Source organism: Camelus bactrianus, chromosome 2, assembly GCF_048773025.1.
Source record: "Camelus bactrianus isolate YW-2024 breed Bactrian camel chromosome 2, ASM4877302v1, whole genome shotgun sequence".
Taxonomy (NCBI): Eukaryota; Metazoa; Chordata; class Mammalia; order Artiodactyla; family Camelidae; genus Camelus; species Camelus bactrianus.
This window is the reverse complement of record NC_133540.1, coordinates 27,670,195-27,697,181: the sequence shown is the minus strand read 5'-3', so window position 1 is coordinate 27,697,181 and position 26,987 is coordinate 27,670,195. Positions and strand designations below refer to the sequence as shown.

Below are 26,987 nucleotides of genomic sequence, written 5' to 3'. Positions count from 1 at the left end.
TCTTTTCACAGCCCTCTCCTTTGACTACAGCTGTGTGTATAGATGACACTTGCCAAGCTCAGATCCTGTGCTTTCAATGCAGGACTGAAATGCAAACATACTTGTAACGTGGAAACACACTTTTATTTCCTAAGGGCCCTGTAATCAAGGCAAAAGCTATTACTTGATCACATAATTAACCTTAGGAATAGAAGTGTAAACAGCACAATTCATGAATTTGTTAATTGGCCTTCCCTGCTACTGATATTAGCCCAGGTTGATCTGTTGTTCTCCTCTGTTGATTATCTGAAATAGGAAGTTTGCTAATTTGGATTTCTCCAGGGTAAGCAAGGGAAAAGAGTGAAGTAAGGGCTTTTGAACAATTTGTGTATATTCCGTAGGTAAGTGACTATTTTTTTTTTCTCTTAGAGATGGACACACTTAGAAGGAAGCCATTCCCCATCTAGCAGCTCTGGACCGCTCTCCAGATTTCCGTTCTGTGCACTGATTAGCCAGATTGCTGGTTACTGATGTGGGAGGCCACCGCCCCGGGCAGCAGAGACATAAAACAACCAGTAATGCTCATCGGCAGTCATGCTTTCAGGACTCTGAATCTCAGCCTAATTTAGTTCTAATTTATTTTCCCCATTGCAATGACTCCTTAGCTGAGTGGAAATAAACAGAAACACTAGGGTGTGTGTACGCTCAGGCCCTGCGAATGGAGGGCGCGCGCGCGCGTGTGTGTGTGTGTGTGTGTGTGTGTGGTCAGAGGTGGGGAGGCACAGTACCACGATTCCTCTCTTAGGAGTTTTAAAGAATTATACTCACCAAAGCAGAAGTCTTGGATTCTGAGAGAAGGGAAATGTCATGGCATTCCTCTCCTTGGTGTTTCTTTTCCAACAAGACACACCTGTGGGCCAATTTCCAGAAGCAGCCAATCAATACTGAAGAGATCCTTTCATTGGAGCCCTGGTTATGAAGCAGAGTTGCTTAATTAAGTTGGACCCTGGGCCTCTGATGGCTTCTTTAATTAAAAAGAAAAAAAAAAAAAAACCAAACCCAAAATTTCACTGAGGGTAGTGATACCAGGCCCGATTTGTTCACACATACTTATCATTCAAGGATCCATCTTGTGAAGTCACTGATGACCTCAGAAAATTAACAAGCTGCCCCCTTCAACAAACAGCTTATTTCCATTGTCAAGTGATGGTTAAATAGCTCTCGAAAAAGAAAAGCTTGTTAATGGCCCCTGAAGTTGCTTTGAAACCTTTAGGTCTCTTGCTAGTTAAGAGCCAACCAGGAGGCCACAGTGAAACATACACAGATGAACAGCCTGGGGCCACGGGGCCTGAGCACCACAAACCGCCAAGTGCAGACAGGGCGTGTCTGTGGTTTGGGGGCTTCTGGCAATCTGGGATGTGTTCAAAAGGATCAGGTGACCGCAGTCTGTCACCGGGATCTTAGGACTCAGCCTGGGGTGCTGAGCTGACGGCAGCAAGCCCCACCCCCGGACTCTGGCCCCGCCCTGCAAGCCTGTAGGCCTCTGAGGCTTACCGATTCCAGCGCCTTTCCTGAGCACGGTCAGGGCCGATGAAGAACTCAAGGCACTGCTGCTGTCTGTTAGGCAGGTTTGGAAGGTCAGGAGTAACTCACAGTGACAGCGCCCCAGTCACGTCTGTTCTGGGGACCAACATGCACCCAGACTCATTCGCGCTGCACACTTGGGAGTAACCGGGCGCACACCCTCAACGCTGAGTTTCAGCAGGACCTCACACAGACACAAGGGAAGTCTTCCAGCGCATGGCTTCTGCTCTCCTACTGGCCCCTCTCTGGCCTGTTTGAAATTTTGATCTCAAATTTCAAGGGAAAAACAACATTTCCAAAAGAGATGACTCTGGACTTCCCTTTTCAAAAAGGTTAGTCATTTTCACTTGGCTGCGGAGATGTATTTCCAAGCGGAGAAAATGCTTAAGATACCTGGTGGGAGAGTTTGGAAGTGCAACCCAATGCTAGTTCAAAGGAGGTCGTGGAAAAGCAGGTCAGGGAGAGGATGGCGGCCGTACCCCTGGGGCTCCAGAAGCAGCCAGTCCTCTTGATGTAGGACACATGGGCTACAACTCGGGTTCCCCATCCGTCCCTGCTCAGATCAGAACCTGATCAAAAGTGCGGATTCTTCTCTTCCAGATCTTAATGGAATGTAATTTTCACCTTGAGACTGAGCGATAAAATAAAGCACTTTTTATTTTATCTTTTATTTTAACTCATAAACCAGAGACCACACTGAGCACATCACAGGCATCGTCTACTCAGACCTCCAACAGCTTACTGAGGGGGCTTATTTTGGGGCCCCCTTTACGGATGAAAAATGGGGACAGAGCACCCAGGTCATTTGCCCCTATACAGCTCTCACCCTGTGGAACTCCTCCAGGGGGAGCCTCCCGAGACCCCTTTTGTGCCATTAGACCAGGTGACATGGTGACTAGCTTGATCAGTGCCTTGTTAATGGACGCTGACTGGCTGGGTAAGAATGCCATTATTTCTGAAATCTGCTCTACTGATTTTTTTTTTTTTTTTTGGCCTTGCTTTATTTATTTATTTTTTATTTTTTTATTTTTTTTGGCCTTGCTTTAAAATGTATACTTTTAGCAAAGTCACGCAAAAAAAGGAAAGCATATCAAAATGCTGTACCCCTTTTCCATCCCCTCCAAGCTCAAAGGCAAACATTTGTAACTTTTTCAGCTAATTCTTCTGAGGGAAACCTTCTCTCTTTTCAGAATACGCTGATCCTCTTATTTCGTAGGTTTTTTTTTTTTCATTTTCAACATTAATAATTTAATTTTGGATTATGGTAGATGAAGATTTAACTCCTTCCCCCATCCCACTTCCCTCCCCTCCCCCACAGACATTTTAGCACAATCGTTGATCAGTATTTACATTTTTATAGCTGCATGAATGTGCTTTACTTCAGGGCTACATAGTGCACTAACGATGCTTAAGTTTTTTTTTTTTTACATTCTGAGTTAATACTTCCTTCACTTTCATGTGTTGTACAGCTTTTGATATATTGAAACCTTCAGATTTTTTTCTGAATTTATTATCAGTTGTCCTGATACTGAGATTTCTTTTCTCTAAATGCTCTATCACGATAGTGAGATAATTTATCATTTCCTTTGTATTCTAAGGCCCTCCCTACTCACATATCATGTCATCTCGTTGACTGGTAGGTTTTGAGTCCAAATTCCTATCATCCTTGAACTCCCTTGACCCGCTCCTGTGTTGAAATTTCCTATTTGCTGTATGCCAGGTTGTCCTCTTTTGTGATTTAATTCATTGTTCTGTTGGACCATATTGTCCACATCTTTTTAAGAAAGAGTTTGTAAGAGGTAGTCTGTCCCTCAATTCTGCTAATTTTTCTTGTATGAATTTTTAAATAAGTTATTCTGTCTTTTGTTTCTTGAAACTGTCATTTAGATGTCACATGTCTCAGACTGATCCTCTAAGTGGTTTATGTTTCCTCTGCTAATTTCTGCCTCTTCTTTTTAACTTGTTTGATTTGCTCAATTTTTATTTTCCACTGACAGTTTTTCTTTTAAAATTTCTACCACATTTTAGCTTCCAAGAGGCCTTTTAAAAGTTGCATCCTGTTCCTGTATTATAAGATACAGTATTTTATCTTTCTGAGGGTATTAATGATAGTTCTTTTTCAAAGTTTATTTCATGGCATTCTGGGAAAGGGTGGGAGAGAACTGCAGACTGTAACTTAATATCCATTGTCATTTCTGAGCCACACCCTCTGCTGCCTCTGCCTAAGGCTGGGAACTCACTTTGGGCTACATGCTCTTTATAGTTCTTGTAAACGGTGTGTATGTTGGTGGGGGTGGTGGGGGGGGAGGGTTATACAGGTGGTCTCCTGGCTGCAAGAAGATGCTACTTGGCTCTCCTCTTCTGTTGCCCTTTTGGGATTATGCCTGTTTAATTTCTCTACTATGATTTAAATGGGTCTTTGGAGAGAAAAAGATAATTTTCATTTTGAACAGGATTACTTCCTAACAGGGGGAGACTGCTCTCTTAGGTTCCTGGCACAGTTTGGAAGGTAGTTTGGGCATTGTGTTCTGGAAGTCCCAGATCAAGCCGGAAATGGTGGCCTTAAACCCGGTCACCACTGTCTGTATTGTTAGCGGCAGTGATAATACTACAGGGACCACCACTCACTGAGTACACGATTGGCCAAGCCTGTACCAGGTGCTTTATGTGTTACCACCTGTAACATTCACAGCTTTCTCCTTTATAGATGAAGAAAGAGGTTCAGAAAGATTTAAAAAAAAAATCTTCCAGAGTCACACAAGTGGCTGAGATGGAATTTGAATATAACTCTTGGTAACAACGGGAGCTAACACGTACTGAGGATTTACCATGTAACAGTCATGAGAGGACAAAAACGTGCTCCTCGATTGCCCAGTTGTTTGGGGGACACAGCGCATCAACGGTGATTTATTTAAAAAAATTCTTGTACAACTAATGTGTCCATCCTTTGTAGAACTGGCGTATTTTTTTTTCCCTAAATGATCTGGAAACAACCTTTCTTGGATAATATGCTATTTTCCTCACTTTGCCTATATTCTCATTGCTGTGCGAATTCTCTTACAGGAAGTCTTTTTAGGCAACTCACTCTCTTTTGACTCTGCAATTAGAAAAACTGATTCCAATATTCCAATAAAAGGGGATTTATTACAGTCAAATCACACCAGAAATGACTCCATGCTGTTCTTCAGGCCTCCCTTGTTGAAATCCAGGCCCTTGCCTGCTTCTGTGGCTTTATGTTGGCCCCCAGGTCCGCAAGCTGGAACCGAGGCGGCATCATTTTCCCCTACGACCTATGACCTGCTACACGTTCCCATATTTGCAAGGCAGTTGTGAATCACACATAATAAAGTAGTTAAGGGTTTGGGCTTTTGAGTCACAAGTCCAGGTTTGAATCCCAGTTTCTCCAAGTCTTTTTTTTTCCCCTTTGTGGCCTCGAGCAAGTCACTTGACATCTCTGTACCTGTTCCTTCATCTGTAAAACAGGACTAATAATAATAACACATCCTGGGACAGTTGAGAAAATTAAATGAATAAATGATTTTAAAATACTCGTAACCATGCTAAGTTACAAGTGCACGAGAGCAGCCAGCTACGTTATTACTGGTAGTATCTACAAGCCTTTAGCGGATACTTACCAGGCATGCGCACCAGGTGCTATGCTAACTGCCTGACGTACAGCGTTTCCTGTAATCCCCACAACGCGTCACTTACAGATGAGGGGATTAGAGCTGGGAGAGGCAGAGGCGGATTTTCCTTGACGCTGATGAGGCTGAGCTTCGGGGCCCCTCCTTTAACGGATCCCTGTGGGAGCTGGGGGTGCTGGGAGGGGCAGGCGGGCTGGGGTCAGAAGCGCTTTTATTAAGCATGTCTGGTAATTGCCTGAAGATATCTCAGAAAAAAAGGGATCTGCATTACCAAGGCTTCAGTAAATTGCTATCTTTATCATTCTAAATATTCACTTTGGGGTCTAATTTTGCAAGTTCTTTTATTTTCTGTAAGAGGATCCTTAAGTTTACAAACTTCAGGTCCCCCATGCCCGATCTGACCCTTCCCAGAGGTGCATGCAGTTTCACTTGTAATCTCTACACCTTGCTGTGTCCTTGCTAGATTGATTTGAGCTCTCAAAGTCACTCATAGGAATCGAGAGAAGCCTCAAGTTGAAAGGCTCAGGGTAGCAGCGGACTAGCCTGTCTTGCTGCCTGTCTTGCTGACTGCATTTAGTGAGGCACAAGGGTTTGCTGAAGTCTAAACAGGCTTCATCAGTATAACTTTAAAAAGTCTTGCGAGTAGCCTTCCTCTTATGGTGCGTAGTGGTATGATGTCTCTTTTATAATCTATGAATCTCCTAGAAAAATAGCAAATCGGCAATATATTTCTGTGGCCTATTATATATGAGCCTTTGACTTGCAAGGGTGATTTCAACATCATTTTCCTTTTGCAGAGCATGACTGCTGGAGCAAAACAAAACCCAAAGATAAACAGCCATCGTAGGTTTTGCCATGATAGATTTTCCAAAGCAAAGAATGAAACATCAAAATGTCCACTCAGTGCTTCCTTGTCCTTAAGAATCCTGGGGAGAATCAGATCACCTGAAATAGAAACTCTGCTATTTTTATACCCAATTGCAAACTGGGAAGTCACCAGGCTTTTGTCTCAGCAATGAGTCTTCCTAGGAACTGGATCTAGAATTTATTTATACTTTACACTTTGGAGAAGGGTGCATTCTGAGTCCTTGCAGCTTTTGGGGCTTCTCCTTTTTTTGATGAACCTTTGAAATTACCTTTTGATATTTCTGGTCTCTTCCACCTAGAAAAAGAAGGTAGCAGAGGAAAGAAGTTGGCAAGAACCTCCCTCATTTGGACATAACTAGTATTAACCGGGTGGACAATGTGTTGCTGGTGAACAATGCCATGCTATGTTTGTCTGCAATTTAAATCAACGGCTGGCACTCTCCAGAACGGGGGTGGGGGGGTGGGGTGTTGGGTGCAGCCAAAGTGGATCTAACTTAAAATCCATCTCCTGGGCAGTAGACAATGCCAAAATAAAAAACTGTGCACTAGCTTTTCAAATTACCACATAGTAGCTTAATGCAGGACTCCAGGAACATTGTGTAAACACCCCCCCACCCCCGCTTTCACACAGAGGCCATATCATGGAAAAGAATTAGCAATCTCCCCTTGGCCACCAACACCTTCCCTTTATATGGTCCATTTCTTTATTTTCATGGATGAAGAAGGGAAAGGCTTAATGGAAATATTATGCCTCACTGAGAACAAGAAGCTTATTCCCAGGTGCCCATATATTCCTGTGTATGTGTTATGTATACACGCACACATAATCTATCTCCAAAATGCAGTGAGGCACGGAACCTTAAAACAACCTGCGTCAGAAGCATTTATTCAAATTCATTCATCAGCAACACTAAACCACTCACACGATCGGTAGAATTACCAATGGCTTTACAAAACAGGAGGTTCACCTAGGACTGCTGTAAGAGACAAGAAGGTCGAATCTTTCATTGCTGATGAATCTGACAGAGGACAGTTTACCATCCTGACTAATTTTAAGGGGGTGGTGGATGACTAATGGAAGGAAAGTGAATAAGGCCACACCTGAGGGAAGGAGTCAGAAACAATGTCACGTGAATCCACTCGTGCTATGCACAGTGGCTTGTTTCTAGTTTCTATTAATGTGGGATGTCAGGGGTCACAGGAGCCAGGACAGAGCTGGGCAGCCTCTGCCAGGCATCTCTCTCCACCTCAGAGTCTTTGTTGCACAAAACGCAATGAGCGCATCAGGGAAAACAGTGTGGAAAACAAGGCACAGCCTGGGTCTGGGGAAGCTGCCCTCCATCCCGGCTCACTTCAGGGAAGAGAAAGGCACAGAGGTCTTGACTGTCGTTGTTATTTGATCGTAGCCTTCAACCAATTCAGAGTAGAAAGGAGACCCTGTAACAGACTAGCTCACAAGGCATAGAGAAAATGGCTTAAAAACAGTTCACATTAATACAATTAACTAAATGTCAATTACTTTTTGAAATTAAACAAATAGGTTGAAACACTTACTTAAACATTGGGGTGTACTAGCTGTTGCAAATGAATTAAATAGTTCTGGTGTCTTATATAGCAGTAAGGGAGTTTCCAGTTGTCAAAATTATAAACAATTCCAATTTTAAAAAGAGATAGTAAACCCTCTTTGCTCAGTTCAGTAAGTATTTACTGAGCACCTGTTCCAGGCTTTCATGGGTTACTACGTGTCCTAATTTTAGTTTTAGTTCCAGGCAATGTTTGATCTTTGGGAACTTGTAACACCTGAATGTGAGGACTGCCTTTTATCTGTGAAGAGTGGAAAATTCACAGTTATATAAGGTGGTGAATTTCTTCATTAAGGAGGCCACAAAGCAGGGTTCCCTTTGTGTCCTTTCTTACTTCAATGATGATACTTTAATTCCTTCAGGAGGAGGTTAATACTTTCCCTTTCAGGAACAGATCCCCTGTAATGAAGAGTATTCATTTATTCATAAATAATATTTAATGAACACCTAAGTATATTCAAAATCACTGCTAGGTGCTCCATACCTGTCTATCTCCCAAGACTTCTGTAAGACTCAAATGAGAAATCTATGTGACTCCACTTAAAAAATGTCAATTGCTATATATAGAGAAATGCTATTTTTATTACATACCTGAATGAGTCACAAATACATTCAACTGTGCCTAAATAGAGCAAGTTATCTGGGCCTATTTTCTTTAATAGTGGCTACCACTTAACTGAGCTACAAATGCCGTCAGGATGCTTGGTGCTTTATAGCATTTCATTTAATCCCCACAAGAGCCTAAGGAGGTGGGCATTCTCTGCACGCTAGATCTGATGACTAGACAGATAAGCAGACAGAGGTGGACCTGGGTTCAGGCTTGTCTGTCTGTGAACTCATGCTCTTCTATAAGATACATTTATTTTTATAGATGACGTCGTTCTTCGGTAGCATTGTAGTTAAGCCACAACTACATTATGAAAAATCAAGCAGTTTCAAGACTGCCAGGTAGAATGACAACTTCCGGATCAATCCGCGGCGTCAGTGTGAACAGGAGTGACCGCTCTGGGCTACACCCTGTTGACCCTAAAGCAGGCGGGGCCGCTGGCCGGCACTTTACCGCCTGATGAGATTTTTGCCTCGTGCTTATTAGCCTTGCGGTCTTTCTGTCTTTTCCTCTAACCCGTCGCTTCTCTCTTAAGTTCTTGTGCTTGTAACAGGCTGTGGCCTAATAAACCAAACCACCAAAGGCACTGCGACGGTCTCCAGGGCAGCGCTTCTCCGAGCTGTGCCCGTGACCAGCCCGGTGAGCTCCCTTACACGCAGGCTCCTGCGTCCTCGTCCCTGACGTTCTGATTTAGCAGCTTTAGGGGAGGCGAGGCCCCGGAACCGCTGCCCTAGGAGTGAAGAACACGGACTCGGGATTGCATCCGTATTTAAGTTTTCGATGTTCACCTCTGGCCTGGAGAGTTGGGATTCCTGGAGACAGCTGGGGGTCAGGGGAAACCGCTATTTGAGAGGCTACCTAATTTGAATAACTGAACTTCAGTTTTTTCCCACTTAATTTATAAAAGACTAGATTGATTTAATACAACGGTGACAAAAGAGCCGGGAAGTACCACAAAAATGCCTTTTTCCCTTCAAAGCCTTGCTTTAGTCTGTCAAAACGCTCGGCTTCTTCCTTCTTACAGGGCACGAGTCCTGGTGCTCGGCTGGTTATCTGACTTCTGACAAACACCCAACCCGCGCGGGCCGCCGTCTTGCCCTCCTCTTTAAAGTGGAGATAACAGTGCGTGCTTCTCAGGGGCGGTGGGAGCTTCAGAGAGAATGCATAGAAAGTTCCTGGTAAGTACTTGGTATGTGGTCAAATTGGAAAAATTAATTTTTTTTTATCAGAATTCTAGTTGTAACTTCCACAAAAGCTTGATAGCTCGCTGAGGGACCAGATTTCATAGGTAACACAACCCGACGGGAACAGGGGAAGCCCAGTGCGGTGTTTCCCTCTGGACAGCCTGTGAGATAAACGCAGTTTGCATTTTCAGCTCACTGTTCTCACTTCAGCTGCAGGAAACAGGCCTGGAAGCATCGATTTCTATGCCACACTACAGGGGATGCAAAGGAACCAGGGCTTTGCTCTTTTAAATGTCAGAGACAAACCCTAAATATTTATAACGAAGTGTTATCACCTCAGTGGAAGAAACAGGCATACTAACATGAAAAAACACATTTTATTGCACTTAAGTTATAAGAAAATAAAATTTCTAAGTGAATCAAACCATAGACACAATCCCTTTAAAGGTTGTTTTCCTCCATCATGTCAGGTTGTTACATAACTAAAATTAACCAAGTTGAATCTGATTGTTTTAAATCAGACTATAAATAAAACAAACAAAAAAAATAAACAGGAGGAGGAAAAAAAAAGATCACCTACGATACAGTGTTAAACCACTTTCACAGTTCAGCTTGAGTTGTGGCTCTTGGAGAATGAGGCAAACCATTTGACTTTTTCATTCATTTCGCTTGTTTGCATGTGACGCCTTTACTACAAAAACTGGATCGTTTCTGCTTTGTCAGTTACTCAGAGCAATAAAACTGTAACAGTTGTTTTCCCAAATACTGTAAAACACTAAGACTGACCAGCAACTTTAATTTTGTGTTTTATGGATTTTTAAAATATTTTGTCAGTTTTCTGATGTACGTTCATCCATTCACCACAGCCCTCAAAAAGAAAGGTCTCTCCGCAGAACAGGCGGCAACAGCTCTGTTCCAAGGAATGTGTTTTAATTTTTGCCCAGATAAAAGAAAATAAGCTTTGCACACACTCTCAATTCTTTACTTGCAGGCAAACTTCACTCTTTATTTTCTGAAACTCTCCCATTCTCAGCCTCTTAGAGGCACAGATGGTTCAAGTTTCAGTGGCAAAAAGTCTTTTTTTTTTTCCGTAACCAAACTAGAGCAAATTTGGAATTCAGTCTGGGACTAAAACGTCACAGCAGAAAAAAAATAAAAAAAAATAATTTGCTTTTTTTTTTTTCTTTCTTTCATTTAGCAGCATAAATAAGTTTGGCCACTGGGAGTACAGTACAGGGGTGGGACAACGATCCCAGATGTGAAGACCTACTTCTAGCACCAGCATCAAGAATTACATCCATCTCGGGACTCACAGAACCCAGGACAACTTGCCACCTTTGAGCAACGTATGCACTGAAGAGTGTATGTGGAAGCGACAGTAATAGATTAACAGAGACTAATACTGTGATTGATTGACATTGGCAATGGTTGGCAAAAAAAAAAAAAAAAAAAAAAGCTTTTCATGATAACTGTACAAAAACAATTCACAGTAATTGTTTCTTTTTCAGCTTTTCCACTCCAGAAAAATGACTTTTTGTTGCAGATGCTCTCTGATTAGAAAGTCAGCGGGTACTGTTTGGACGTTACTGCAGCTTCCTTCCAGGTCTCAGTGGTAAAAGAACAGGCGAGTGGAATCTGGAAGGACGCTCCAGCGTGGACACTGCCCGGCGACCACTGGAGAAGAAAATAAAAGAAATAATTGCACCTGGTTTGATTTATAAAGTCTCCTTCTGCAAAGCTGCCCTCCGTCAAAGTGGAGCCCCTTCCGTGACGACGGCGGTGCCTCTCCTGTCAGCTGCGGTTTGTCCTCTCTTCCTTCTGAGTCCGTAGGTCTTTTCACTCTGTTGCCCCAAGCCAACATCCTGCACCACTGAGAACAAGGGATTTTTTTTTTCTTTTTCTTTTCTTTTTTCTTTTTTTTTTTTCTTTTGCAGGGGGAAGGGCTGGGGGTACGTCGTCTGCACGTCCGGACGGGCCATCTTTCCCGCTCCTCACTTCATGTCCACATCAAAGTCCAGCACCAGCAGCTTGGTTTCCTCCGTCCCATTGCGACTCCCGACTGCACACACTAGCTTTGTGTTTGAGGCTCTGATCCGCCACACGACTCCCCCGCTCCCCCCACTCTCCAATGTGACTAGGTTGCGAATAAATTCACCCGTTTTCAAGTCCCAGAGTTTTACAGTTCCGTCATCTGAGCTGGTAATGACAAAGTTCTTGTTGAACTGTAAACAGGTCACAGCACTCTGATGCTTGTTGGGACCTAGGCCAAACCAAAGGAATTTAATTACTGGCTAGAAACCACGGCTATGGGTTAGTGACATTGTACTTTGCAGGCTTCTACATTGGAACACACAATAAATGAAATATTTAAAATGCTGCACATTTAGAAACCACGTTCTGAGTATTTTGGGATCTGCGGGGATGTAAGAAAATCTGGTAGCTATTTGTAACTGAAACATTCATTTTTGAGGGTTCTGTCTTCCAGGAAGTGTGGTTTAGCTACCAGGCCCACATTCTGTTTTCTGGCTGTGTGACTGAGCACTTTTCTTGGTGGTGATGTAGAGAGTCCAGTTTCATGTGTTCTGCTCATGGACAAGTGAGCATAAGAGATCTATGACCCTACTGCTTTGGACTGATTAGTCAGAGGCTGAATGGACACTATTCCAAAACACTAAGTGACACAGTCAAGGAGTAAAAAGACTGCAATACAGCCCACCAGATGGCCTGACTGAAAACAACCCGCTTTCTAAGGGCTATGACCAATAAAAAGAAGTCAGTCATGATACAAGCAGTTAACACTGCTGTGCCTCAATTGACTTCAGTGGCTTTCATGTGTTTCTTCCTCTAGTTTATTAGTGGGCACTGTTCCTCCTTCCCATCCTAGTTAAGCAGATGGTTAAGGGTTGAAGTTGAGGCCAAAGCAATTTTCTATCAGATGAGAGATGCCTTTTGTTTTTGTTCTTTTTTTTTTTTTCAGTAAGGCAGCACTTTAATTTCTTTAATTTAAAATTGGACTATAAATTCAAAATTAAATGATCACTCAAAAAATAAAATGAGTGTGCTGCTTCTGTAATACAGCCAAGATCTCTCTTCACATTGTTCTTTAAGGTTAGGGAGAGCTAACTGGACATGCAGGAAGTGATTAAACAATTTCGTATTAAAAACACAATTTAAAACACTTTCTCAGGGGTCACCTAGTTCTGTCAAGTCCGAGTGAAAACGCTCATAAACTTGCCCAAAAGAAGCACTTGCATTTCGTAGGAGGTTAATTCTTTTCGTGACCCACAAGCTCCACATTCCTCTTTTGACCCACAATCTCACTTTTAAGGAACACGACTAAAGGTGGGTAGCCAATATTTACCTTGCAATGTTTGTAAACACTGTCCTGTTTTGATATCCCAGATTTTAACTGTCGAATCTGCATTCCCAGAGACAAGAATATTGTCTTTGAGTTCCATTCCACTTGTTAACGACTGGTGTCCTGTTAACGTGTGAATGCAATTCCCTGTCTCCACATCCCAAACGCGGATTGATGTATCAAGAGATCCACTCACCACATGGATGCCATCAAACTACAACAGACACAGTTTGTTAGACCAGAAGTGTAGATATTCTTGATGTTATTTCTCCCTAATCCTAAAGGGAGAGGGAGCGCAGCATGAGAAACGGGTCACGACAGGCACAGAACGAGGTGCTGGGAGAAAGCGTGTGCTGACAAGCAACTCTACACTCATGTTCTCGGGAGCTTTTATCAGAAATGCTAATTTTTTATGGCCAGTGGCTTCAAACTAGATGCAGAAACAATTTAAAAAAAAACACCTGCAATGAATATATTATTTTCAGATCAGGCCCCATAGGCTACATGTGAATGATCTGATACAGACTGCCATTTGAGGTTTACTTCACCACTGATGTGGTCTGTGATAAAGAGGGTGCTTGTCAACTCCTAGAGCATGAAAAGGGCTAGACATAACTTTTATGATGTTTAAAAGTAAGTCCCATTAAAAACTGTATATAAAATAAAAATTTCATTTACAAGAACCTAATGCTATTTAGGAAATGTGCCAACAGATCATTATACCTGGAAATAGCTGAAGTGGCATTTTGATAACAAAGCAAACTGTAACTAGCACCTCTTCTCCAGCTTTCCAGCTACACCGAAGTCAATAAATATCCATCAATTCCCAGATCTGTCATAATGCCGCTACCTCTTTTCTCAATCTAATGGTTTATTTAAATGAGATCATTATATGCATTAATGTTCTGAACATACTGCAAAACACAAAAACAACTGCAGCCAATTCCCTCTCCTCCGAATATCAGACACCTTTGCTGTATGTCGGTACTTCATGACAGACACTGTTCTATCCGTTAAGACACCAATACCCCAAACACAGAACTGTGAGCACTGGGACTATGTACTAATTTGCTGATCACTAATAGGCAGTAACTGGTACCAACTATATAAATAACAGGAAATACAACTGACCCTTGAACAACATGGGTTTGAACGGTGAGGGTCCACACTTACACTTCATTTCCTTCACTAAGGAAAGAAAGTCCAAGGTTGGCTGGATTCTTGGATGTGAAACTGCAGACAGCGAGGGCCGACTGTAAAGTTAGGTGAGGATTTTCAGCTGAAGTAGGTGGGGCTTGGGGCCCTTGACTCCTTTGTTGTTCAAGGGTCAGCTGTATTTTTTGAATTGAAAACGCTGTCTTTCAGGAAAGGAAACAAGACCCATTTTCTAAACCTGCTATTAATGTAGTTATTTATGTCAAAATATGGCAATCTATTCAAAGGTATCAGGTTCAAATGAAAACCAACCAACCAAGGGTCAGTTTGGTCAGATTTACTTCTTTGTGGCTACAAACCAGCAGCCCTGTGCGGCCGAGCAGCTCTGTGCAGAAAGCTCCACGCCCCACTTTGAAGGGGCCAGAATCACAATTACATGGTCCATCAACCTTCAGCTATCAAGGCAAAGGGGGAGCTTTTGGCCAATTACTTCTCTGCTGAGGAGTTTTTTTAAAATCCAGGTTATTCTCCTATGAGACTATCTACCTGCTAACTGATACAGCAAAATTTAGGGCTCCTGAGTCTCAGGTTCCCAGACACATATTTGCATTTTAGAGGGATGTCAATCACCAAAAAATTGAAACAAATCATTTAGATAATTTCAAAACTTATGCATTCTTCATGCCAATTTTAAAGTATATGTAAACAGCAGAATAATTTGATTTGTCTTTTTTGGACTGTATCGGATCAGCAATTGACAGTGATCGTCTGAGGAAGACAGTCCTCTGGCTCATCAGCCGAGCCCCCTAAGGAGCCACGGAGACCGACCTCTTACCTGTAAGGAGTAGACTCTGTTAGTGTGCCCCTGCAGCGTGTGCAGACAGGTCTCCGTCTCTGGGTCCCACACCTTTACCATGAAGTCATACGCTCCACTCACGACCCTCCTGCCATCATACTGAACACAGCGGACCGCGGCTACGTGACCCATCAAAACATGTAAACACTGGCCTGTCTCAATATCCCAAACCCTAAGAGTGGCATCTCGAGAACCGCTAACAACCCTGTGGTGGGGGGGAACAGAAAAAAAGTGCATGAGAATTTTAACAACATGAGAAAACATGATATATACAGTCAGTGGTCAAATACAATTTTTTTTTCCTTTTCTTAAGCAGGAATGCCTGTTTTCAAAAGAAATACATAATATGTAAAACCTTGTTATATAAATATACAAAGTGAGTTACTCCGACTGGATTAGGAAGCTGGAAAGCCTACAATTCTGCCTGTTTGCTTCCCCCGCCTAGAAGGGGTCCAGGAGCACCCAAGTTTTCAGCTTGAAAACTACTGGATTTTAATTAGAAAAGATGAAGATAAAGAAGAGGTTCAAGCAGCAGGAGCAGCTCTAAATAAATACAGTAAGATTGATTTTAGAAATAAAATGCTAATGTGGGCAATGTGTATAAAAATGTTAACAGACGGTAGTATTTTGAAAAATTTAAATTTTCTTCTTTCTCTCATTTCCCCAAATTTTAATTATGAACATATACTTCGTGACTAGGGAGAAAATTCAATAAAGGTTTTCAACAAAACAAATCAGAATTTGGAATTTAAACAGCTAAAAATCTCCACTTATACCATGCCTTCCGGTAAAATGAACCAGTTTTAAATATGTCTTCAAACAAAGGCTGCTTAAGTTTGTATTTACAAATATTCAATAGGCTATTGGGGCATTAAGATATACAGATTTTAGAAGACACACATGTAGGGGAAACAGAAATCCCTTACAAATTTGGCTCAACGTTATTCAAGTGAAACTCTTCTGAAGACTGGAGTGACACAAACACTAAAATCAGCTTTGAATTACAAAGGAGAGCTGGAAACTCGGGTATCTTTATGTCATTCCTAAGAGATAAAGAAAGGCCAGAGTTTTTACACCTGGAAAAGTAGAAAATGAAAGCATTGAGAGATTTAAGTCAGAACATACTGGAAACTTAAATGCAAGGTCTCCTGATACTAATTCCCCAAATTTTAATAGTAGGGCACACTGTTCAAAGCAGATACAAATTACAAGTGAGAAGGTACTTTTCTCCACATAATCTAGAGTGAAATCTGCCTAATGTAACGGTCCTTAATGAAAGAAGATGCTATGGGCAGAACTGACGGTTAAGTCTGGAGCAGATTCCCTCTAAGGACCCTTCCGAGAGACCTTTCCTGATAAACGAGGCAGAAATCACACTGTTTAACGGGGGCCACGGAGACACGCCGGGGGACGACAGGAAGGACTTTAACAGGAAGGCTTAGTAGGAGGAGGTAAAAGCAACAGAAAAGGAGCTGAGAAGAAATGGCAAGCAGTCTGGTTTGGCTGAAACTATTTTGAAAACTGGATCGAAGGTTTCTTCCTTATCTGGTAAGCAACAGAAGGCTCTCCGAGGGCAGAAGCACTATCATCATGGAGGTGTCCCGCCAACTGTGTGAAAGGCGAGCATGTCTGAAGGCGATGTCAACAGTTCAGGTGACAGGTAACGAGAGAACAGGTCACAGCCCAGACACAGGGGCCATGATGGAGTGGGGGCAGGGTGCGCGACTAGGTAAACAGATTCAGAGGCTTGAAGCCTGAATAACTGAATTTGTCCCCCTACCAGTAACATATCCAAAAAAATTTTTTTGAGGATGGTGAGTCATCAAAGATGTAGAACAATAAAGTAAGGCACTATTCAAGATTAGAGAATGGAAAGTTTCAAGGTGGAAGCCAATAACGGTTAAATGAGGAAGGAAATTTGAAGACAACTGCCCAATTTTAAGGCAATACACTACCACTTTCCTCGTATAAAAACATCTGAAGTTGAATAATTAAAGTCTAGTTTAAGAGCACATTATCACTATCTCTCTATCAGACACAGTAAGTACTGTACAACCGAACTCTACACAAAAGGGCCCAAATTCACAGGTCACAGAGGAGGAATCCCCACCCACAACCGGCCCTGCCCTCACCTCTTCTCATGGAGATGCATGCAGCGCACAGTGGAGGTGTGCCCGTACAAGGTGTGTATGCACTCCCCAGTCTCCGCGTTCCACACTTTGAGAGTCCGGTCTGTAGACCCACTAATGATGATATTGTCCCTCATCTGTGATGACCATACTCCACCTGTGTGTCCCACTAATGTCCTCAGACACTGGAAAAACACTTAAGATGATTACTTTCGGGTAGAAAGAAAAACAATTTAAATAACATTTCAGTAGTTCATTAAAATTTGCAGTGAAGCTATTTACTCAATTTATATGTTTGGCATATTTGAAAATAATTTCTCATATCAATATGACACGACCCCATCACTGTTCACTACTTTGTTTATCCAGTAGTATTACACATATCATATACACACAGTTGAGGAACACGTATGTGGAAAGGAAACCTTTCTCACTGAAGTATGATAGCTCCAGCCTGGCCTCTTTGATAAAATGATACTAAAATTGCAACTTGGTTTCCTCCATGGGAATGGATGCAATGAAAGCAGGCCAACAGCGTAGGGTGTGGCTACATACCACATTTCATCTGAATCTGCCCCAAGGCAGTAGTTAGGAGCCAGGCAAGGTACTTCTAGACAAGTAAAGACAGACATTAAAACCCTGAAATAAATCCAAAACTAATATTACACTATGGAAATATGAAGCTGCTTTAAAAAATTTTAACATCTGACTTGGAATATTTAGAAGATTCTTGCCTGAGTCAACATGCTATAAGACATTTTAAAAGAGATTTCGCGCTCCCCCCCCAACCACTTTCTTCTATTATTTTTTAGGTGATCAATTACTTAACTCAAAATATTTTCCACTGGACAGATAAAAATAGGTATTCAGCAGAGAACCATTAAAGTATAACATTGTATGCAGTGAAATTGATCGCCTGACTGCTTTTTTCCTTCAAACTCCTATTTAACTAACTAGTCTGCTTAACTTCTCTTACAAGGTTTGAGATTAAGTCAAAATTAACATGATTGATTTAACTTCTAACCTACAGGTAGGTTATCAACAAAGTAGTTTACAAGGGCAAAAAAAAAAATCCCTCAATCATATTTTTGAAAAAGATTAAAAAGGAATGAGATATAACTAAGACAGTTAATAAAAGTGAGAAAAATTAAGCAAAAAAAAAAAAAAAAAAAAAAGCACATCTGTAAAATCTTAAAATTAGCCAAGTCACAAAGACAGACAAACTACTTAAACAGGGAAGGAACTAATGACATCCCTATCACAAGAAACACCATTTTCATGCCAAGGGAAAATCTAAATTAGAAGCTCTGATATTTGCTATCAAAATAAGCGAGGGTCAAAAATGAATCCGTGCTCTCCTTTCACTGGTTGGTCCTTGCAAAGATACACACAACATGGGGGTGAACTGGGGAAGTGCAGAAAGGAGTGAACTCACTTTGCCTGTGACGGCTGACCAGACTTTCAGAGTGTTGTCGTCAGAACCACTGACTATTCGGTTCCCACAGAACTGTAAGCATGTGATCACATGATCATCGTGTCCTTTCAGCACCTACGACACAGACGAACAGATTAGAAATATGTTATTAAAATATGTTTTTGTAAATACTGGTGAAAAGAAAAATGAGGCCATCAATAGCAACAGTAATCTGTAGTCTATTTCTAGAACCAAAATGTATATAAAATATGAAGCATCCTTCCTGGCAGATGAATCACATATTAAACGTTCTGTTTCCACATTCTATTATTTACACTGGAGACATCAACTTCTAAAGTTTTACTCAGTTAAGACCTCATGAAGATGGTCTAAACACAAATGTATTTTATAATCATCTATTTTATCTGTTCAAACCAGAAGAATATGCACTTAAGTTGTATAATTTTGACACACAAAAGCAAAAGTACCTACTAACTAGAAAGACAATAACTATCAACTTTTTCAGCTTAAAACAAACAAAAAAGCCTGTCATAACACATACATATCGGGGGGTGGGTATAGCTCAGTGATAGAGTGCGTGCTTAGTGTGCATAAGGTCCCTGGCTGAGATCCCCAGTATCCCCATTAAGAAAGAAAAAAAAAACACATATGAATACAAAGTATCTCCTCAAGTTGCTTTTTTCCAGTTGAAAAAATTTAGCTAAGAATTTCAGGCTTATTTGCTATTCTTTACATACTTAAAATGTTATAAGACAGAAAATCAGAATTATGCTTAAATTTATAAAATTAAAACACACAAAAGCCACCACCGAAAACCCCCCAAACGTGGGCACTCCTGAAAAGATCATGTTTGGATTTTGTGGTCAGAGAGGGAACAATTTCTTGGGTAGTATGGCATATGACCCAAAATTCAACAGGATATTCAGAAATTTTCATTGACATGTAATAGATAGAACAACATGCAATTCAATGCATCTTTTATTCAAGTACAGTCAGTCTTCAGACTAGAGAAATTAGCAAAGAGGATATTGTCAGTTACATTTTCAGTTATTTTAAAATATATTGTTTTCCTTCTGTAGAAGAGAGGCTGTCAAGTTACACTGCTTGCCAAGATGTGAAAGAACACACTGTGTCCGAACACTGATCATGGGCTGTCACACCACGCAGGAGTTCAGTTACCTTAGGAGACTTGAGTTCTCCTCGCCTCCAGTTAGTATCAATCCTGTGCTGCCTGATGTATGCACTTTTCCATGGACTGTGTATGAAACCTGGTTTTATTACTTTTCTTCTCTTGATGTGCAATGGTTCATCAATACCTAAAATTTTTAAAAAAGAATAATTGCCTTCACCAATAATACAAATTACACATTTTATAATGTAGATACATTCTCCCCTATGCTCAAAATCACTGAAGGGCAGGACACCGCCTAATTTCTAACAGCTATTATAAAACAATAATGTAAAGTTTGCATTCTGTAAGGCATGTTTTATGTTGACTATTTCATGTCTTTCTCAAAGTAATTCTATGAAATGTTGGTGAGGGTGTATAGAAATCAGAACACTTGTACAATGCTGGTGGGAATATAAAATGATGCTGCTGCTATGGAAACAGTATGGCGTTTCCTCAAAATAAACTAAACATAGAATTACCATATGATCCAGCAATTCCACTTCTGGACATACACCCAAAAGAACTGAAAGCAGGGACTTGAACAGATATTTGTGTACCTATGTTCACAGCAGCATTATTTATAACAGCCAAGAGATGGAAGCAACCCAAGTGTCCATAAATGGATAAAAAAATGTGGTATATACAGACAATGGAATGTTAGACTTTAAAAAGGAAGAAATTCTGACACATGCTACCACTTGGATGAACCTTGCAGACATTATGCTAAGTGAAGTAAGACAGTCACAAAAAGACAAATACCGAATGATCCCACTTACATGAGCTACCTAAAAAAGTCAAATTTATAGAGACAGAAAACAAAATGTTAGTTGCCAGGGCTGGCAGGGAGGAGAAATAAGGAGTTATTGTTAAATGGGTATAGAGATTCAGCTGGGGAAGATGATAAAGTTCTGGAGATGGATGGTGGTGACAGTTGTGCAACAATGTGAATGTACTTAATGCCACCAACTGTAAACTTAAAAATGGTTAAAGTGATACATTCTTTGTTACGTATAAATCATCACAATTTTTAAAAAAGTCATTAAAATAAAGATTCTCTGAGAGAAGGCAGGAATAATTACTTCCACTTTATGTATGCTTGAGAAGAGAAGGTTTTCCTGATTAGTCCAAGCCACAGACAGGGCAGAGGCAGGATTAGAAACCAAGTACCTGGGATCTTTGCCTCTGAGCTTTAGTAACCATCAGTGGTCCCCACTAACCATAACCTCCACAAAGGGGAGGACAACATACAGCATATCTGTCTTATGCTCTGATTCTTTCTCAAAAATTCTGTTTGTCAAAGGCAAATAATATTTTTTCAAAAATAATACTTTTCTAGATGCCTGCTGGAAAAGAAAATGTCCTTTCTTAAATTCACATGTTTGATACCTACTCCTTTACTAAGAAAGGGGATTTTTTAAACAGTCTCAGAAGACAAGCTCCATGGGGGGACGAAAATGGAAATTCACTACTATATCCCCAGAATTTAAGAATATCCAGCACATGAGAGGTGTTCAACAAATATTTGTGGAAGAAATGAATAGAATGTAAATATTTCAGTTCTTAATTGCCAGTGAAATTCTGGGGTTCTCTTTAAATCATCTTCATCTTGACCTTCTCATTGTTTATAAATTCCACTGGAGACCGGGAAGCAAATCAGATATATTTACTATTAGCTACATACAGTGCTCTTTATTAAAGGGCTTAGAGGCAGGATTCGGCTCATTTGAACATGTGGAATACCCTGTGGATTTTATATAAGTAAGTGAATGTAAATGAAGATGCATTCTTAATTCTTTCATAAGTTCTTTTTTTATTTATCTGCCATTTTATTATTCTTGCACATCAAACTTCCTATTTTTTAATTTGTTTTCAGAATCATGTTGCTTTTTTGAGATACCAACATTTTCTCTCTGTGATTTTGAAACTTACCCTCTTCTTTGCATTTCTCTCTCCAGAGAAGGTTGTCTTCAGCCAAAATTCTCCAGTAGCGACACGTCTGAGCCGCTTGTAGCAGGTCTTTGGGTTCCAGGAATGACAGCACATAAAGTGCCAGCTATGGAAAGAAAAAGCAGAGTATATGCACACATCTTGTTTTAATTGTAAAAAATAGTTATCTCTATAGGATGAAGTAGTTGTAGATAAATGTAATATAATTCTACATTCTAGTTTCTAGAATTATGAAAGGCAGTACCTTGATATTCAGTTTTAACACATATATGCCAGACTTAAAACATCCTATTGATTTTTATGACCATCACTAACTCCTCACCTCTTCAAGGATACTTATTAAACCTCTCTGCCTCCTCTCTTGCCTTTGCTCTGTGAGCCTCAACTCAAGAATCCTATTATTTATTTATACATTTTTTACTTTATTAGTTGCTTTAAATTTTGTCTTTTTCTGTTCTCACTATAATTTAATTTCACTTAAGAAATGAGATTTCTATAGATTCTGTGTGACATGACTTCAGATTGCTTCGGACAGTTAGATATAATTAGTGGTTCTTTATCTTAGCAAAGTGTTTATATCACAACAATGAACTTTTCAAATATTTACACCCTTTGCTGTAAATGGCAAAAGGGAACAACTATTAAACCATTCTATAGACGTATAGACGTAATTGGGTTCTAATTCCTTAATATTGCTTATGGGGATTTTCTTGATGGGCCAGATAAGAGTTTTATTCTTGAGCCAGGTCTTTGATGCATCATTGATTTAAAAATTTTATTTCCAATATTTGCAAATCATCAATTTTTTTCCAGTGTGTAAAGTCAATTCAAATAAATGAAAGGAAAGAGAAGGAAAAGGGGAATGACAGCTTCTGATATGCTCATTCAATTAGCCTCACAAATCACATAAAAATTTAAATTATGATATTAGGACAGAATGATCTAAACAGAGTAATAAAGTTTAGTTTTCATATAGACTAAGTTACAAAGATTAAAAACAAACTATCATTAAAGGGCCTAGGGTCATACAGGGAGTAAAAGCATAACCTGAATTATTTTTTGATGCTAACTGGAATTACATGATATAAATTATGCTTTTCCAATGACTTTGTGTATATAGAGTTCATCATTAATCACATATTTATTGAGTACATTCTATACAGAAAGTACTTCCACCAGTGAGAATTCAATTTAATACTACTACTGATAAATGACAGTGAAAAGCTTTTTGTGGAATAATTATTTTTGGTCTATCAGAGAAGACCATTCAGCATCATACATAGAAACTGAGTTACTGAAAATAAAAAGCATAACAATATTCAAATATCTATATATATGTGGGTTCATACCTACATACACATATAGAAATAATACATATACATACATAACTCAACATTATATTTTTTAATGGATATTCCATAAGCCACTTAATTTTGAAATTATCAATCAATCAAAGCCTGCGCAAGTGTGCTTAGTGTCAGTAGGACAGTAAGGTGGTAACACCACACTACCTTCTTAACACCACCCTTAGTCTTCTATGTGAAATTGGTATTTAACGTAGAAATTATCAGGCACAAGGTTGTATTTGCAGAAAAGAGATGCTATTTAATGCCCAAGATATTTAGAATGGTCACATGAAAGTCTGTTTTTTGCTTTATATTTCCAGCTGAAGTAGAAATCAGGTAATTTACAGAAACATTCAATGGATCCTAAAGGCTAAGAAAGAAATCCAGAGTGGCTTAGATTTTGAAGGTTTATCCCAAAATCAACAGGTAAAATTTCCGTCATTGCTGGTAGTTAAGAGATCAGCTAGTCCAGTGCCAGCATGCATTAAAAATAAATATAAAGAAACACTCAAGTGCTGAAGAAAGTTGAAGTGCTAACTCCATAGGTAACTGGCACCCATTCCTTAAAAATAGCAAAGGCCTTAACTCAACCATGAACTTCAGCGTATAAATGTCTGTCTATTCCATCAAAACATCTCTGTAATACAGAAAATACACACAACAAAATAGAAAAATATGAACAAGAAAATCAGAACCAGGAAACACGTAAATCAGAAAAGGTGTAAACCGGAGAAAAAGTAGAACACAAATATGCTGACAACAATACCTGACGTGGGTTTTAATGAGGCTGCCAAGCAAAAGTACAACTGCGCTTAGTTACACAGCTCTCGGTGCGTATTACGGGGAAGTGCACCAGCTCCTCAGCGGAAACAAAGGTTTGCCATAGAGAGTTTCTTACAGGGGACAGAGAGTAGGTATTGTCTCAGACTACATCCTACAACACCACAGTAGGGGCTTATAGGTTTCTTGTAGCCAAATCAAATGGTCTAGCGACACTATTTCTATTCACTTGTCTTAAAGGTAAAAAATCTAAATTAGTAATTCTTCCTAAGGACTACTTCCACAAGACAGAAGCTCTTAAATTGAAAATTTACTTCAGATAATTATCTTTTCCTTGCCCAAATTTGTCATTTCAATGAGGGTTGCTATCTTTTGTTTTTCTTTATAACTTAATAAAAGACTACCATGTTATATTTAAAAAGTAGCTAATACTTTCCCAGAATTGGTGTATTTCAGTGGAATAAACTAATGAAAGAAAAAGAAAAAAGAATAAAGAACATGCTGGCTGATCCTATGTTAGGAATTTAGGTTTTCTCCTGGATCATGTGCATTATATGACTATGCTTTTCTCGGTATTTACTTAACAAATAAGGATAATGCTGTTTATCACAAGTCTCCCACGTGAGACTAGTGAGATTTTTGTCAAGTTTTTTGAGATTAATAAGTAAATATTGGTAAAGAGCTCAGATCTATTGGAAGGAACTATTGAAAAATTATTATAAGTCCATTTCCTGACATGAAGGTAATAACGTTTTAAATAATGAAAGTACTTAGTCTCCAGTAAGACGTTAGTGATCTTAAGGACTTAGATTCATATACTATTATCTCTTGAAATATAAAATAACGCATTTTTCAAAATAGAAAAATTTTTCCCTAGTAATTAAAAACAAAGGGAAACAGGTGACGTATTAAGTCAGGCTCACTCATTCTCCCATCTAGCCTCACTTCTTTCCGTTCAGGCAATCTTTAAAGGAACACTTAATCCACGAAAATCCTTACTGCATTTACCCTAGTTGTCAATAATTTGTGCTTAATTCTTAGATTCTTGAAAATAGTTTCACATTCTTCTGATTTTAAATCACATTTTTGTGTGTGTGTTAAGAAACCACTATGAAAATCGAAAGAAAGCAAAAGCAAAGGAAAACAAGAACCTCACAATCCTTAGAGATAAGAGGACAAACCAAACCAAGAGAAAGTCTGTATTTTAACAAAAATGCTACCTTCTAAAATGAGGAGGATTATCAAGGGAAACTATGAAGAATATATCAAAGGTGAATAAATTCACTCTCAGTCAAATACTTATGAATGTGTTTCCTATTATTAACGTCCTTCTGGAAGCAAAGAGAGCTTATGCCACTTTCATAAGCCAAATCTATTCAAAGGGTTCAGTTTCAGACTGAGCCAGCAAGAATAAATTTTTTTTCTGGGACAATGTCATTTTTAAAAATCACTCCAAAGAAGCTATTGCTTCTTTTTTCAGGAAAAAAAGATGTTTTTTCCACTTTGCTTTTTCCTGGAGTTATGCTGAGTTTCACCCACTAACCATGATGAAACCACTTTATTAATATCCAATATGAAATAATTATTACTGGGACTCTCTTTAATGCTCTTAGAATATTTAGAATGGTTATCTGAAAAAAATCAACTCCTGCTCTCTTCAAATTTGAAGTTTCAGGACCATCTGCATTTATATTTATACTTATGTGAATATAAATGGTATTTTATATTATCTTCTTAGCTGATCTATAATTAGTGGCATATACATAATTAGTGAAAATATAAATCACAGTAACACTGATTGCTTAATGTTATATTATTTCTGTTTGCTGGCAAAAATGAAACCATGAAGACTGAAACATCAATAAAAGAACTATACCTAAACTATGTCTCATTAAAACAGACAAGAATGCTCCTATGATTATAATTCATCTATGATAAAAAAACCCCAGATCTCTTATATAAAGATATTAAAACAAATGGGCATAAATAAAAGAAATGCTGTAAGAATGTAATTGGTATGGGAAATCTGATCATGTATATGTATGCATGTGTGAGTGATGGGGCGGGAAGGGGGTTGATTAGCAGAAAAAGATATACATGTGAAATTTCATATATTGCAAAAATAATTACATAATATAAGTAACAGAGAACTACAATCCAATAGAATCATAAAACTACCAGTCCTGAAGGAACCTAGGATAAATAAACAAAATAAGAAAAAAAATTGCTGTTTTAATAAAATCAGCATTTTAAAAAATCTACTACTATAATGAACATACCAAGACAACTAAAGGTTGGATTTCAAATAACCTGGGAAAAAGTTCTGGTAAAGAAACAATCAAATTAATGACTCTCAATAGCTTAGTGTCATACATGACTTATCTAGGGTGGAAAGAAGACACACAGTCCGTAAGTATACTTCAATCTGAAAATTACATTAAGTCCAGGCAGCTTATCATTTCCAGCCCTCTTTAATACTAATTAAGAGTGTTAAACTGACAATACTGAATACCATAATTAGCATGCAATGTCTAAAGGTGATAGCTGTTGATTTATATTCTCAAATAGCACCCAATGAAGAATATAATTGATAATCCTTACCTCTTTAGGGAGCAAGGAAATGAAGTCTCGTTGAAACTGGGGTTCTATCACTTGCATCATATGTTTTACTTGGGTTGGTTCACAACTATCAATAAGTTCATCTAAAGCAAGCAATTTCTCTGGTCCACTCCAGCTCTATCAAAGAGGAATTAGAAATTTTTATTATTTTAATAAGTGCCTCAAATTATAAGCTCATAAAGGAAAATCTACATCCACATAAAACATAAAAGGTGGCTGCTTGTAGTGACATTTTCTCCAGAAGGCACTGAAGTCATAATCGTTTAGTCTCATCAAGTTTATCAGCTACCTTTATTTTGTAAAAGCTTTAAAAAAGTCATGGTTTTGACTGGAAAATATTTTTGCCTTATATTATTCTAATTGTTATATGTTCACCTGCAACAAAGATACTGGTTGAGAAATCATAATTTTATTAAAACATCAGTTTGGGCAACTGAGTAAATAAGAGAATTTTGACAGATGATTTTCCTTCCTTTCTTTCTAGTAGGCATCAACCATAAAACTTAATAGTTTTAGTAAGGCACTCATCGGAAGGAGACTGGCAACATCAAGTAGAGAAAAATTAACAACTGGATAGATTGCACATCTGACAATATCTTCCAGAAACTAAGAGGATTTTAATTTGCTATGTGAAAATAATTTCAGATAAAAAAATGGTAAACAACAGAAAATGGTAGCTCTCTTAGTAGTAAAAATAGAATATAAACAAAGGCTGAAATAAAAGAGGGTAAGAAATAAAGTAC

General features: G+C 39.2%; 2 protein-coding genes across 4 annotated transcripts in view; one reads left to right on the top strand and one right to left on the bottom strand.

Annotated features, from left to right (window-relative positions):
• Nucleotides 1-26,987, top strand: part of ARFIP1 (ARF interacting protein 1) — a 1,058,373-nt gene that overhangs the window by 537,918 nt on the left and 493,468 nt on the right. The gene's annotated exons all lie outside the window — the stretch shown is intronic.
• FBXW7 (F-box and WD repeat domain containing 7) overlaps nucleotides 9,807-26,987 on the bottom strand; it is a 97,322-nt gene continuing 80,141 nt past the window's right edge. For all 3 annotated transcript variants that reach the window (XM_045505563.2, XM_010968504.3, XM_010968503.3), the window contains 8 exons: nucleotides 26,227-26,361; nucleotides 21,482-21,605; nucleotides 19,561-19,697; nucleotides 18,382-18,495; nucleotides 16,950-17,131; nucleotides 14,797-15,022; nucleotides 12,810-13,020; nucleotides 9,807-11,708 (listed from right to left, as the gene is read on the bottom strand). In XM_045505563.2, the coding sequence (XP_045361519.1) occupies nucleotides 11,440-11,708; nucleotides 12,810-13,020; nucleotides 14,797-15,022; nucleotides 16,950-17,131; nucleotides 18,382-18,495; nucleotides 19,561-19,697; nucleotides 21,482-21,605; nucleotides 26,227-26,361 (1,398 nt within the window). In that variant the 3' untranslated portion in view covers nucleotides 9,807-11,439. The remainder of the gene's footprint in view (nucleotides 11,709-12,809; nucleotides 13,021-14,796; nucleotides 15,023-16,949; nucleotides 17,132-18,381; nucleotides 18,496-19,560; nucleotides 19,698-21,481; nucleotides 21,606-26,226; nucleotides 26,362-26,987) is intronic.